This window comes from Marmota marmota, unplaced genomic scaffold, assembly GCF_001458135.2.
Source record: "Marmota marmota marmota unplaced genomic scaffold, marMar, whole genome shotgun sequence".
NCBI classification, from domain to species: Eukaryota; Metazoa; Chordata; class Mammalia; order Rodentia; family Sciuridae; genus Marmota; species Marmota marmota.
Window position 1 is genome coordinate 70663264 of NW_026000026.1, and position 13551 is coordinate 70676814.

Sequence of the window (13551 nt, forward strand, 5' to 3'; positions counted from 1 at the left end):
AGTTCAGTAGAAGATTACCCTTGGTTCAATGCACAGCAGCCCCCCTCCAAGAAAAAAAAAATTGGAGAGTGTCTTTTTACTGCTTTCTAGCTCAACATTTTGAGTTTTCTAGATTTTTTTTATTTTTCTTATATTATCTGTGTTAATATCTACTAAGTTTATTTATTTATTTTTAATTTTTTTTGCAGAAAGACTGCATAAAAATGGTTTTATGTTTGTTTGGTTTTGGTACTAGGGATTGAACCCAGAGGCACTTAACCACTGAGCCACATCCCCAGCCCTTTTTGTGTTTTACTTAGAGACAAGGTCTCACTGAGTTGCTTAGTGCTTCGACTTTGCTGAGGCTGGCTTTCAACTCATGATCCTCTTGTCTCAGCCTCCCAAGCCACTGCACCCAGTTTAAAAATGGTTTTCTTTGATGCTATAGTGAATTTAGGGACTTCATAAACCTGATAGGTTGTCCACTGCCTTTTTTCATTGTGGCTCAGGTTTTTTAAAAGTGTTGCTATGTTAGTTTTCCTAATGAGAATAGAACAGATATTACTGTACAGTTCTGAGAATTGATATCCTTAATGGGTTTTCTTTATTTTAGGCCTTTATTGAGATGGAGACCAGAGAAGATGCAATGGCAATGGTTGACCATTGTCTGAAAAAAGCCCTTTGGTTTCAGGGGAGATGTGTTAAGGTTGACCTTTCTGAGAAATATAAAAAACTAGTACTGAGGGTATGTACTGCTTGATTTCTCATCATGAAAAAACTTTTATTAAGTGACAGACTCTGGCTGTATTGCACAATCTGGCCCCTAACTCCTGGACTCGTGTAGTCCTTATGCCTCAACCTTAGTCCCAAGAAGGTGGACTACTTGTGCACGTTATTGTGCCCAGCCAGCTGATACCACAGCATTCTTGTTCAGATTTTTATAAGATTTGATTATTGAAAGACAACACCCTTTTTTCTGGTTTTCTCTAGTAGCAGAAGTGTCTTTATAACTAAAATTTTGATTGAACAGCTTGTTACCAGAATGTTTATTATACACTCTGTTTGGTGATTTTGATGAACTGAGTATCCTCAGTTTGAGTTCTTGGGCATGGTAACAGGGATTGAATGAGTTAATTATGTAAGGATGGCCACCAGATGTTAATGGATGACCATATATTCTATAAATGAGTATATGTTGATGCAATTATTTCACATCTGCAAAATGTTTCTTCTCTTTTTAGATTCCCAACCGAGGTATTGACTTACTGAAAAAAGACAAATCCCGGTAATTTCACTTTTTATATTTTTTATGCATTAGTATGTTAAATTTTTATTTTTCCAACCCCCCAAAATTCATTGTGGTGCATCTTTTTAATTTCAGAAAAAGATCTTATTCTCCAGATGGCAAAGAATCTCCAAGTGATAAGAAATCTAAAACTGATGGTTCTCAGAAGACTGAAAGTACAACTGAAGGTAAAGAACAAGAAGAGAAGTCAGGTGAAGATGGCGAGAAAGATGCAAAGGATGACCAGACAGAACAGGAACCTAATATGCTTCTGGAATCTGAAGATGAGCTACTTGTAGATGAAGAAGAAGCAGCAGCACTTCTAGAAAGTGGCAGTTCTGTGGGAGATGAGACTGATCTTGCTAATTTAGGTGATGTGACTTCTGATGGGAAAAAGGAACCTTCAGATAAAGCTGTAAAAAAAGATGCAAATGCAAGTGCTTCAGCAGCAGCAAAGAAAAAGCTTAAAAAGGTAAATAAGAGATTTTATATTGAATTGTTTTTATAGAATAATATATATAATTTTTTTCAGATTATTTACTGAAGCAGGGCCCAATAATGAGAAATATGTTACTAGTATCAGAAAAACAAAACAAAAAGATATAAAAACATTTAAGTAAAATCTCTGCAATAAATAAATAGAACATTTTATTGTAGTTCTAACAAAGAAGCAGCTAATTTGAAAAGAGAACTTCTTAGTAATGAGTCATAACTTACGTATTCTTCTGTATTATAGTGGTCATATAAAAGTACTCCTAGGACATCCTTAGAGTACAGCTTATATTAAAAAAAAGATGGGGTTTGAGTTTGCAGTAGGTTAACTGTCCAAACATAATTTAAAGAATTTATCCTATTTGAGAAATGTGGGCTTAGTAGGTACTTTGATTTAAAAACAATTTTACTAGAAAATAAGTTATATATAAGGATATAAATATAAAAATTTATTACATGCTAAAAAGCAAAATGATCCCCAGTACCACAACCCTGGCATGTTGAGATAAAATGTGATAAAATGATGACATGGTGAAATGAGGGTTAAGATAAGTGTGGTGTGGTATCATGCCTATAATTCCTGGTGCTTGGGAATGAGGCTGAGGCCGAATGATCTTTAGTTTGAAGCTAGCCTAGGCAACATTGAGTTTCCCATCTCAAAAAAAGAAAAGAAATACTGCCAGGTATGGTGGTACATGCCCATAGTTCCAGTGACTCTGAGGCTGAGGCAGGAGGATTGCAAGTTCATAGTCCTAACAACTTGGCAAGACCCTGTATCAAAATAAAAAATAAAAAAGGATGGGGATGTGGCTCAGTGCTTAAGCACTCACAGGTTCAGTTCCCCAGTACCAAAAATGAAAGAAGACTTAATATTTCCTTTCAACCTGTGAGTTTTAATGGCTTGGTCACACAGCTTATATATTAGTTTATTATTCTGCCTGAAGTATATGGTCATTGTGTAATAATGTTTACCCTTGTAGAAAGTTAATGATTGAGCACTAATAAATGCCGTAAATTTTTCTAAGCTCTTTATATATGTGCATTTAAATCCTCACAGTAAACATGCAGTAGGTACCATTATTAACCCCTTTCCATAAATCAGGGTTTTTGTTTTTGTGGTACTGGGGATTGAATCCCTGGTACCTCATGGACACTAGCTAAACACTGTGTCACTGAGCTACGCTCTCCAGCCCTTTTCCATTTCTAAATTTAGGGAATTGAATTCTGGAGAAGTTCAATAACTTGTCATAGTTTGTACTGCTTCTAAAAAGTAGATCCAAAATTTAAACCTAAATAGTCATGCAGCAGAACTTGTTTTCTTAATGATTACACTGTATCAAACTTGAGGGGTTTTCTCAACAAAAGTTGTATTGCAAGGTATTGTCTTGCAGAGAATGTTACTCAACTGCTTTTATCAAATCGGTTCTGTGACACATCTTAGCAGCATAATAGTCTCAGAAAGTGTGGAAATGAATAGTCTTATATCAATTACTTTCTTTGTGTGAGTCAGGCCTTTCATTAGTTTTTGTTTTTGGTGCTGGGGATGAAATCCAGGATGTGGCACATCTGTTGATGAAGTACTCACTGCCACGGAGTTACATCCCCAGCCCTATTCTTTATTATTTTCCAGTACTTACAGTCAAGTCCAAGGATTCTCACATGCTGGGCAAGAGCACTACCATTAAACCCCATCCCAGCCCCATTATTTAAATTTGAAACAAACTAAATTGTCGTTAAAGTCATCAGTGCCAAGAACAATGGTGCAATCCCAACAACTCCAGAGGCTGAGGCAGGAGGATCCCAAGTTTGAGGCCAGCCTTGGCAGCTTAGCAGAACCCCTCAAAATAAAAAATAAATCTCAAATAAGCTGCGGGGAGGCATAATGGCACACTCCTGTAATCCCAGCAGCTCAAAAGACTTGAGACAGAATCTTGAGTTCGAATCCAGCCTCAAGCAAAAGCGGGGTGCTAAGAATTTCAGGCCCTGTCTCTACATAAAATACAAAATAGTGGCTCAGTAGTTGAGTGCTCCTGAGTTTAATCTAACCTGGTATCCCATCCCCAATAAAAAGCTGCAGATATGACTCATTGATATAGTGTCCCTGAGTTAGTTTGATCCCCAGTACCACAAAAAAAAAAAAAGTTACACGTGATTTGGGGGAAGTGGAAGGAAAAGGTTAGCATTTTGAGAGAATTGAATAAAGACAAAAGACGCGCTATCCCTTTCCGTTCAAGTAAAACAAATGGAAGGGATGCTGCAGGATAATTGTTGCAGAGTAAATTTGTCTTTCTTAACAGCGTCGTTTCCCAGGGAGTATGGAAGGTTTTGTCACTCTAGATGAGGTTGGTGATGAGGAAGATTCGGAACTTCAGAAACTTCGTAAATCGGGCATGGCATTTAAATCTGGTGACAAAAATGATGATGGTTTGGTTGAAATTAAGGTGGACAAGATCGAGGAACTTGATCAAGAAAATGAAGCAGCGTTGGAAAATGGAATAAAAAATGAGGAAAATACAGAACCAGGTGCTGAATCTGCTGAGACTGCTGATGACCCCAACAAAGATACAAGTGAAAATGCAGATGGCCAAAGTGAAGAAAACAAGGAAGACTATACAATCCCAGATGAGTATAGAATTGGACCATACCAGCCCAATGTTCCTGTTGGTGAGCTTTAAGGCTTTGTTATTCCCTCTTATCCCCCTTACTAAAATAATATGTAAATTTTGCTTTTATGTAATATAAGCTTTGATAGTATGTTAAACTAGCTTGTTGTGGGTTTTTTGATTTGTTTATTCCAGTGGGGAATAGTTCGTACACCTAAGTAATAACATTCTCTTTTCTTCTTCCACATGTCTCTTGATTTTGTATTATGTTATTATTCCACAGTGTTCTCTCTGCTCATAGTTTTCAGAAAACTACTCATTGCTTTTTGTTTAGTGTTTCCGTGTTACATTTCTGTCTTTTATTTTTTAAGAGTACAGTTAGGTGGGATCTTGAACTATTAATATTGTGGGTTTGGGTTTATTTTGTTTATAGCTTAGGACGTATGGAACTTCCCACAGTTATGTTGTCTGATTCAAGTTATATTGATAGGAGAAACAATTTGAGACTACTCAATTTACTTAATTTGTAAGAATGTATGTTTGTGTTTCTAGGTATAGACTATGTGATACCTAAAACAGGGTTTTACTGTAAGCTGTGTTCACTCTTTTATACAAATGAAGAAGTTGCAAAGAATACTCATTGCAGCAGCCTTCCTCATTATCAGAAATTAAAGGTAAGGCTGAATCTAAAAGAGGAGAGCTCTTTGGTGAAAACTAACAAATCATTTAAGTTACAGAATTAAAATAGATAAGTAAAATAAATGTGTTGTGTTTCTGGACCCAGTGCAGTGCTTTAGCCTGAAGATATTTTCTTTCAATTGATGGGCTTTAAGCAGTTTAATGGATTCTAGAAACATCTATTGAGCCTCTTTTCATAGTTCACTCCAATTAAATAAAGAAAATTTAGTAATAACTAGCTATATTATAAATTATCTGATATAATTAAAAACACGCAAATGTGCTGGGCCTTTTGGCACATACCTGTACTCCCAGGGAGGCAGGAGAGGATCACAAGTTCAAAGCCAGCCTCAGCAACTTAAGGAGACCTTATCTCATCTCAAAATTTAAAAGAAGACAACAGACAGATGTGGCTCAGTGGTTTTAATACCCTTGATTTCATCCTTGGTACCCAAAAATAAACAAACACGGGCTGGGGATGTGGCTCAAGCAGTAGCGCGCTCGCCTGGCATACGTGCGGCCCGGGTTAGATCCTCAGCACCACATACAAACAAAGATGTTGTGTCCGCCGAAAACTGAAAAATAAATATTAAAAATTAAAAACAAAAAACACCACACACATGGTGGGTAATATGTGTAGATGCTAGAGGTCTAAATTCCAAGTGAGATGATGTAAGGCTTTATCAACTTTGTACAATGCCATGTCCCTATGTAATTTTTTTTACCAACATTATTTCCCAGTAATGACACTCTTCAATTTTTTAAAAAATATTTATTCTTGGGCTGGGGATGTGGCTCAAGCGGTAGCGCGCTTGCCTGGCGTGCGTGCGGCCCGGGTTCGATCCTCAGCAACACGTACAAACAAAGATGTTGTGTCTGCCGAAAACTAAAAAATAAATATTAAAATTCTCTCTCTCTCTCTTTAAAAAAAAAAAAAAATTTATTCTTAAGTTTTAGGTGGACACAATGTCTTCTTTTACATTTATGTGGTGCTGAGGATCAAACCCAGTGCCTCCTGCATGCTAAACGAGCACTCTCCTACTGAGCCACAACCCCACCCTACTCTTCAGTTATTTTTAAGTTGTAGATGTACAGTACCTTTTTATTTTTATGTGGCGCTGAGGATCAAAGCCCAGTGCCTTTCTCATACAAGGTGAGCACTCTACCTCTGAGCTACAACCCCAGCTCTCAACATGTTGAATGTCCCTAATATGGAAATCCAACATCAAACTTTGAGAACCAACATGATGCTATAAGTATAAAATTCCACTCCTGACCTCATGTAGTAGATCATTGTCAAAGGTACTCTAAAAATATTATATGAAAGTACTTTCAGGAGCTGGAGCTAGAACTCAGCGACAGAACACTTGGGTAGCATGAATGAATCTCTGGATTCAATTTCCAGTACCACATAGTAAAAAGAAAAGAAATTGCCTTCAGGCTATGTGCATAAGGTATTCATAAAATAAAATATAAATTAATTTTTTATTTAGACTTGGGTCTTGTACAGTGCACAATATCTCCTTACGCTTTTGCACACATTCAAAAATCTGAAGTTCAAAATACTTATAATCCCTAGGACCTGTCCAGGTAAGGGACATTCAACCTGTACAGCAGTCAGTTATCAAAAACATTTTCTATGTTGACTAGATGGATAATTATTTAGAAGTAATTATTGTTCCTGCCTACATCACTTTTGTTTCTTTTTAATATACCTATTTTTTAATTTATATTTAATGTGGTGCTAGGCACTTGCTAGGCAAGTGCTCTACCATTGAGCTACAACCCAAGCCCGAATATAACTATTCTTGCTACCTATATGTCTCTTACAATTATGAATATGACAAAAGTATGGTGTTTATTCTCAGCAGTAACTGCAGTTGTGTTTGTGCATGTATGTGTATAGTGGGGATTTAACCCAGGAACCCTCCTGCACATTAAAAGCATGTACTGTACCACTGAACCTAGTGTAATATTTTTGTTTTCTTTGATTTTAAGCTGTTCAGGGTTAGAAAACTAAGTGGAAGCACTCTTTCCCTGCATGTGTGAGGCACTGGGTTCGAGTCTCAGCACCACATAAAGGCCTGCCAACAACAAACAAGCGAATGGATGAATATTAGAGACAGGGCATTACTAAGTTGCTAAGGCTGGCTTTGAACTCAATTCTCCTCCTAGACTCCCAAGCCACTGGGATTTTTTTATTAAATTAGTATAGGAATAATATGAAAGTGGTTTCTAGGTGCTCATATTTGGTCTCTTGGAGGTGGCTCATTTCATTATTTCCTTCTATTAAAAAGAACTTTGTCAGGGCTGGGGTTGTGGCTCAGTGGTAGAGTGCTTGCCTTGCATGTGTGAGGCACTGGGTTTGATCCTCAGCACCACATTTAAAAAATAAATAAATGAAATGTATTTTATTTATCTAAAGGAAACTTTGTCAGGCTGGGAATATACCTCAATTGGTTGAGTGCTTGCCTCTTATGCACAGTGCCCTGGCTGGGTTCACTCCCCAGCACTACAAATAAAGAAATTTTGTCATCTGGGCATGGTGGCATATGCCTGTAATCACAGTGGCTTGGGAGGCTGATGCAGGAGGATTCTGAGTTCAAAATCAGCCTCAGCAACTTAGTGAGACCCTAAGCAATTCAGCAAGATCCTGTCTAAGTAAAATATTAAAAAGGGCTGGAGGATGTGGCTCAGTGGTAAAGCAACCCTTGGTTCAATCCCTAATACAAAAAAAAAGGAAAAGAAATTGTCAACTATTAGGAAATATAGTACCTTGCTAATATATGATAAATTGATAATTGGGGTGTTTTTTGGGGTGGGGGTTATTGGTGTTCATTCTATCTTTAAGGATATAATAGCTTATAAGCCTTCCATCAATTTGCAGTAACAGAGTTGACACATTTCAACAAAAGAAGTAAAGAAACTTTTGGTATTTTTTTTTTTTTAAAGGAAAGCCACACATCATGGCTTTCATCTTTTTTTTTTTTAATTTTTTTTTTTTTAGAGAATTTTTAAACATTTATTTTTTTTTTTAGTTTTCGGCGGACACAACATCTTTGTATGTGGTGCTGAGGATCGAACCCAGGCTGCACACATGGCAGGCGAGCGTGCTACCACTTGAGCCACATCCCCAGCCCAACTGGGGATTAGATTTTTAAATTATTTCTGTGCTTGAATTGGTGTCTTTAGTAGAGCTCATGTCTAGGAACTCTAGATTAGAAGTCTCAAGTTTAGTGGTGGCTCATCAAGCTATATTTGTGGCACAGGTGCCTACTCAATCTATGTTCTTGGAGTAGCACCAATTCTATGTGACTGTATTTTCATCTATAAAAGTTAGGGTTAATTGCATAATTGAAGAGTACATTTTTCACATTTATCATTTTTTTCCCCATGCCTTATTTGTGGTGTCCTCTGAACCAGTTGAGTTTTGTATACTTAAGAATAAACTCATTCTTGAAGTATTAATAAATTTCTAGTTTAAATTTTACTCAGGTCCCTAAGCTTGGATGGAATGTTTTAGAATTAATGTATGTTAATGTTTTTCTTCATGCCTTAATTTCTATAATTTTTTCTTCTTCTCAGAAATTTCTGAATAAATTGGCAGAAGAACGCAGGCAGAAGAAGGAGGCTTAATATGTTCAAGAAGCTTAATTTCAAAGAAAACAATGGTTCTTTGTTTTTAATGTTAACCTTTTTTAAATACAATGCTGATAGTTAGAAGAAAACTATTGTACTCTTTTGTTTTAGTGGAAAAATAATAGATGTCTGTTCATGTGTTAAGTGTTATAGCAAAAAAAAATACACATACGGTTAAGTTAATGAAGAATAGTTTTTGTTTCATCAGAATGGCAACAGACAGAAGTACTTTGTAGAGACTGACTCCATAAGCTACTTTAAGACAACTTGCACCACTAAGTAAAAGATAACATAGAACCATTCAGAGAAATGAAATTTAGTCGTTCCAAGCTTCAAAGAAATGTCAATTTTTGATTCCATTCAATAAAGAACAAAAACAATTGTATTTTTATTACTTTCATCTGAAACATTCCACATTTTAATCTGAGCCTTGCAGACTTTTCATTTGGAGTTTGAAGCTGTTTTGGTTGCATCCATTTTTAGAGAATTTCATGTGAAATTGGCAATTCAAATGCAGGTGCAGTTTTCTTTTAATGTCATGCTGTTGTTTAGGTAATAAGAAATATTAAGTAATTGGCTTTAGATTTTGTAATTTTTCCCTGAGTTCCTGCTAGGTTTTGTATTCTAGTAGTCAATGTATTTTCAGTGAAATGTAAAAATATTCCCGTTCTCTTTGACCAGTATTAATTTCTTGAGATTTACTGCTTGTCACTTGAATCCTATAGCTGTCATACATCGCTGGTATAAGCAATATTTGATTTTTGAAGTGTGTAGACCATCTCTTCATTTTTTCAAGATGTAATTTCAACATTTCTGCATTTTAAAGTTTGGCCATAATTCTAGACGCACGCTTCTAATTCATGTACCTGCACATGTGACCTTTGTGAACAGAAATTTGCATGTATAATCTGTGTTTACTTGTAACTCTGGTTATTTACTGCTTATATCTGTGGATTCAAGTTACTGAAGTGAATACCAATAAAAAAAAAATCCTAGGCCATGTTCATTGGTTATACATGTTTGGAATGTTAACCAATATATTTGTCAGTTGTGATTTTTATTCACTGTTACACTTTTGTGCATGCTTTAACAAATTATTACTTTTTTAATCTAGAGTGAGTGTTCTAAAGACTGCTACTAAAGATCTGAATTTTAAACTTTTTGGTGCTGGTGGATTTCTTGTTCCTGTTACATAGCTAAAATGTATTTTGGGATTTTTTTTTTTTTTTTTTAAGAGGGATGGTTTAAAGCATTAAGGGTGAAGAAATTGCAAAGTTTGTTTAGTCATGTCCACACCTTTATAGAATTGGGACATGAAGTAACAAGAATTACTTCTGCTAGCCTTTCAGTATAGTTATATAGGAATTCTTGGTGTTGAATTATCTGTTGTCTAAAAAATTTTTTAATTTTTAAAAATAAAACCTGTAGTGATTATTTGAAACTCCTAGCTGAAGTATATTAAACAATATTTCAAATAGTTGGGTAAAATTTTATGGTTTCCAGGTGGATGCAGCAGCACATGCTTGAAAATCCCAAATCCTGGTAACTTGGGAGGCAGAAGTATGAGGAGTTTGAGGCCAGCCTCAAAAATTGGTTACTTAGTGAAAGCCTAAAGTTTTTATTTTCTCATAATTAAAAAAAAAAAAAAACAAAGGACTGAGGATATATGTAGCTCAGTGGTAAAGTGCTCCTGGGTTCAATCTCCAGTTCCCATTAACCCCCATTTATTTATTTATTTTTAATTTTTTAAAATATTTATTTTTTAGGTGTAGATGGACACAATACAATGCCTTTATTTTTATGTGGTGCTGAGGATCGAACCCGGCTCCCGCCCATGCTGGGCAAGGGCTCTACTGCTGAGCCACAATCCCAGCTCCCCCCCCTCCCCCTTTAAATTTTTATTTTTTTACACTATCCTTGGTTGAAGGGTAGATTACTATTTTAATGTAACATGCACAAAAAATCCTTGCCAGTTCACTTCAATTTAAATTTTATCTTTTACTAATTACCCTCTTGTTTTATTCCATTTTTAACTAACAGCAGCTGAAGAAAGCATTATGTACAACATTGTAGATTTTGTTAGATTTAAAGATGTTTAGTTTTTTTCTGATAGCATGTAGAATTCCTAAATTTTCATAAATAAGCTGCTAGTAATGTACATTTCTAATACCTATTTATCAGATCAGACTGGCACTTGTACACTTAAACCTTCTGATTGTACAGTTTAAGAGCAGTTTCCCTGTCATGATTTCAGTTTTATTTGGAAATGGGATGAAAGCTTTTAGAAATACCCTGGGTTTAGCTAAGCACAGTGGCACATGCCTGTGATCTCAGTGACCAAGGAGGCTGAAGCGAGAGGGTCACAAGTTCAAAGCCAGCCTCATGGGTTGAGGTTATAGCTCAGTTGGTAGAGTGCTTGCCTAGCACATGTGAGGCATTGGGTTCAATCCTCAGCACCACATAAAAATTAAATTTAAAAATTAAGGTATTGGGGCTGGGGATGTGGCTCAAGCAGTAGCATGCTCACCTGACATGCGTGCGGCCCGGGTTTGATCCTCAGCACCACATACAAAGATGTTGTGTCTGCCGAAAAACAAATAAATAAATAATTAAGGTATTGTGTCCATCTACTGTAAAAAATAATTAAAAAAAAAAAAAAGCCAGCCTCAGCAACTTAGCATGACCCTATCTGGGGGATTAAGGGGAACAGTGCTAAAGCGGCCCTGGTTTTAAATTGTAGTACCAAAAAAAACATGATTTTCCCTTAAATTCATTGCTGGTTAAATTGGGATACCAAGTGGCCTCAGTGACGAGGCTTCAGTTCAGTTGGGTAGCTATAATGTAATTCCATTTTGTTGGGCACAACATTCTGTATTTGCAGTAACAGCCATTTGGGAGACTAGGAAGGTGTGATCACTTAAGCCTGAGTTTAAGTCCAGCATGGGCAGCATAATCCTGTTTCAAAGGTTTTTTCTGAAGATAACTTGCTATTCAGGAAGATGAATTTGTGAACATGGTGTACACCACCAGCACCTAGATTTTAAAATAATGAGTTTAAAGAACTTTTTCCCAGAAGAAGGAGGGGCATCTCCCAGCTGGCCTCTAGCTTGTGACCTTCCTGCCCCAGATTCCCAAGGAAGTAGGTTTAAAGGTATGTGCCACTATGCCCTGTTTCTAAAAAACATCCCTTGTCTGGATTTCCTAAGAGGAAGAGATACCTCTGGCCCTTTCATTAAGGTGATGTGGCAGGTAGTACGGTTAGAAAAGAAGAATGTAAAACAAATTTATTAGTTGAGCATTGTTTTTTGCATGTTAATTGATAAAAGCTCATGCACTGTAACTTTTACTATGACCTGGGTATGGTGGTGTTCGTGTAATCCCAGATACTTGGGAGGTGAGGCAAGAGGATACCACATTCAAGGTCAAGTCCTGTCTGAAAAAAACTTGGGCCATAGTTCAGTTGTTGAGTGCCCCTGGGTTGAATCCTCAGTACATCAAAAGAGAAGATGTACTGCCATCTCTATGAGGACACTTGTTGGTCTCCATCCATCATAGTATGTAGTTCAGTATAACTTGAAAGCTAGTTCAAGTGTTTAATGGTTTTGGGTTTGAGATTGTATTCACTGACAAAGGACCCTGAGCCAATTTTTGAGCTAAGTATATTATATATATATTTTGGTTGGGCACAGTACCTTTATTTTGTTTATTTTTATGTGGTCCTGAGGATGGAATTCAGGGCCTTGCACATACGCGAGAAAAAAAGTGCTCTACCGCTGAGCCACAACCCCTATTTAAAGGACCCATCCACTGATGAAAGTTCTTACAACCATTGGAGGACTCAAGAAAGTACCAGTGGTTTTCAAATGTTAATATACATCAAAACTACCTGGCGGTGTGAACAGTGCATGACCCAGAGTTTTAATTTGTTGAGTTTGGAATAAATACTGATAATTTGCATTTTGGAACCCAGGAGCACTCTACCACTGGGTCTCCAAGCCCTTTTTAATTTTGAGATGGGTTTTTCTAAAAGTTGCCCAGGCTGGCCTTAAACTTCTGATCCTCCTGCTTCAGCCTCCAAACAGCTGGAATTACAGGTATGTGCCTCTGTGTCTGGCAATAATTTACATTTTAAATGGGTTTCCATGTGATGGTGATGTAAAAGATTAGGGATCATCCAGAGATCTATTGCTGTACCTACATCTGAAGAAGTGTTTGTAGTGTTGGTGTGCTGGTGCACTCCTGTAATCCCAGCCACTCTTGAGGTGGAGGCAAGAGTATCAAAAGTTTGAGGCTAGCTTCAGCAATTTGGCTCTAAGCAATTTAGTGAGAACTTGTCTCGAAAAGGACTGGGAATATGGTTAAGTGCCCCTGTGTTCGATCCTTAGTACAAAAAAGGGGGGGGGGAGTTTTTTTCCCAGGCACAATTTTGGAGGCTGAGGCAGGAGGATTGCAGGTTTGAGGCCAGTCTCAGCAACTCAGGCTCTAAGCCACTTAGAGAGACTCTGTCAAAATAATCTGGGGGTATACCTCAGTAGTAAAGTACCCCTGGGTTAAATCCCCAGGACCCAAAATACAGTTTGTGCTTGGCATTTGTAACCAGGTGCCTGGAATGGTTGGTTAACAGTTATATAATACTAGATTCCTTACTTTAAAAAGCTAAAACCAGGGGCTGCGGTTATGGTTCACTGGTAGAGCACTTTCCTGGCAGGTGGAATTAGAGGTATGTGCCTCTGTGTCTGGCAGTAATTTTTGCATTTTAAATGGGTTTCCATGTGATAGTGATGTATTCAGTCCTTAGCACCACATAAAAATAAAGGTATTGTGTCCATCTACAACTAAAAATTCTAAAAAAAAAAATAGAAATAAAAAACTAGT

The 13551-nt window shown here is 36.9% G+C and overlaps 1 protein-coding gene across 8 annotated transcripts in view; it reads left to right on the plus strand.

The window, feature by feature from the left end:
* Matr3 (matrin 3) overlaps window positions 1-9837 on the plus strand; it is a 34871-nt gene extending 25034 nt beyond the window's left edge. For 5 of the 8 annotated variants that reach the window (XM_048811632.1, XM_015484674.2, XM_015484684.2 and 2 more), the window contains 6 exons: window positions 593-724; window positions 1221-1264; window positions 1361-1736; window positions 4054-4420; window positions 4912-5033; window positions 8623-9837. In XM_048811632.1, coding sequence (XP_048667589.1) covers window positions 593-724; window positions 1221-1264; window positions 1361-1736; window positions 4054-4420; window positions 4912-5033; window positions 8623-8673 — 1092 coding nt within the window. In that variant the 3' untranslated portion in view covers window positions 8674-9837. The remainder of the gene's footprint in view (window positions 1-592; window positions 725-1220; window positions 1265-1360; window positions 1737-4053; window positions 4421-4911; window positions 5034-8622) is intronic. The other 3 variants (XM_015484689.2, XM_048811634.1, XM_015484702.2) reach the window with 1 other exon arrangement.
* Window positions 9838-13551: the final 3714 nt, after the last annotated feature.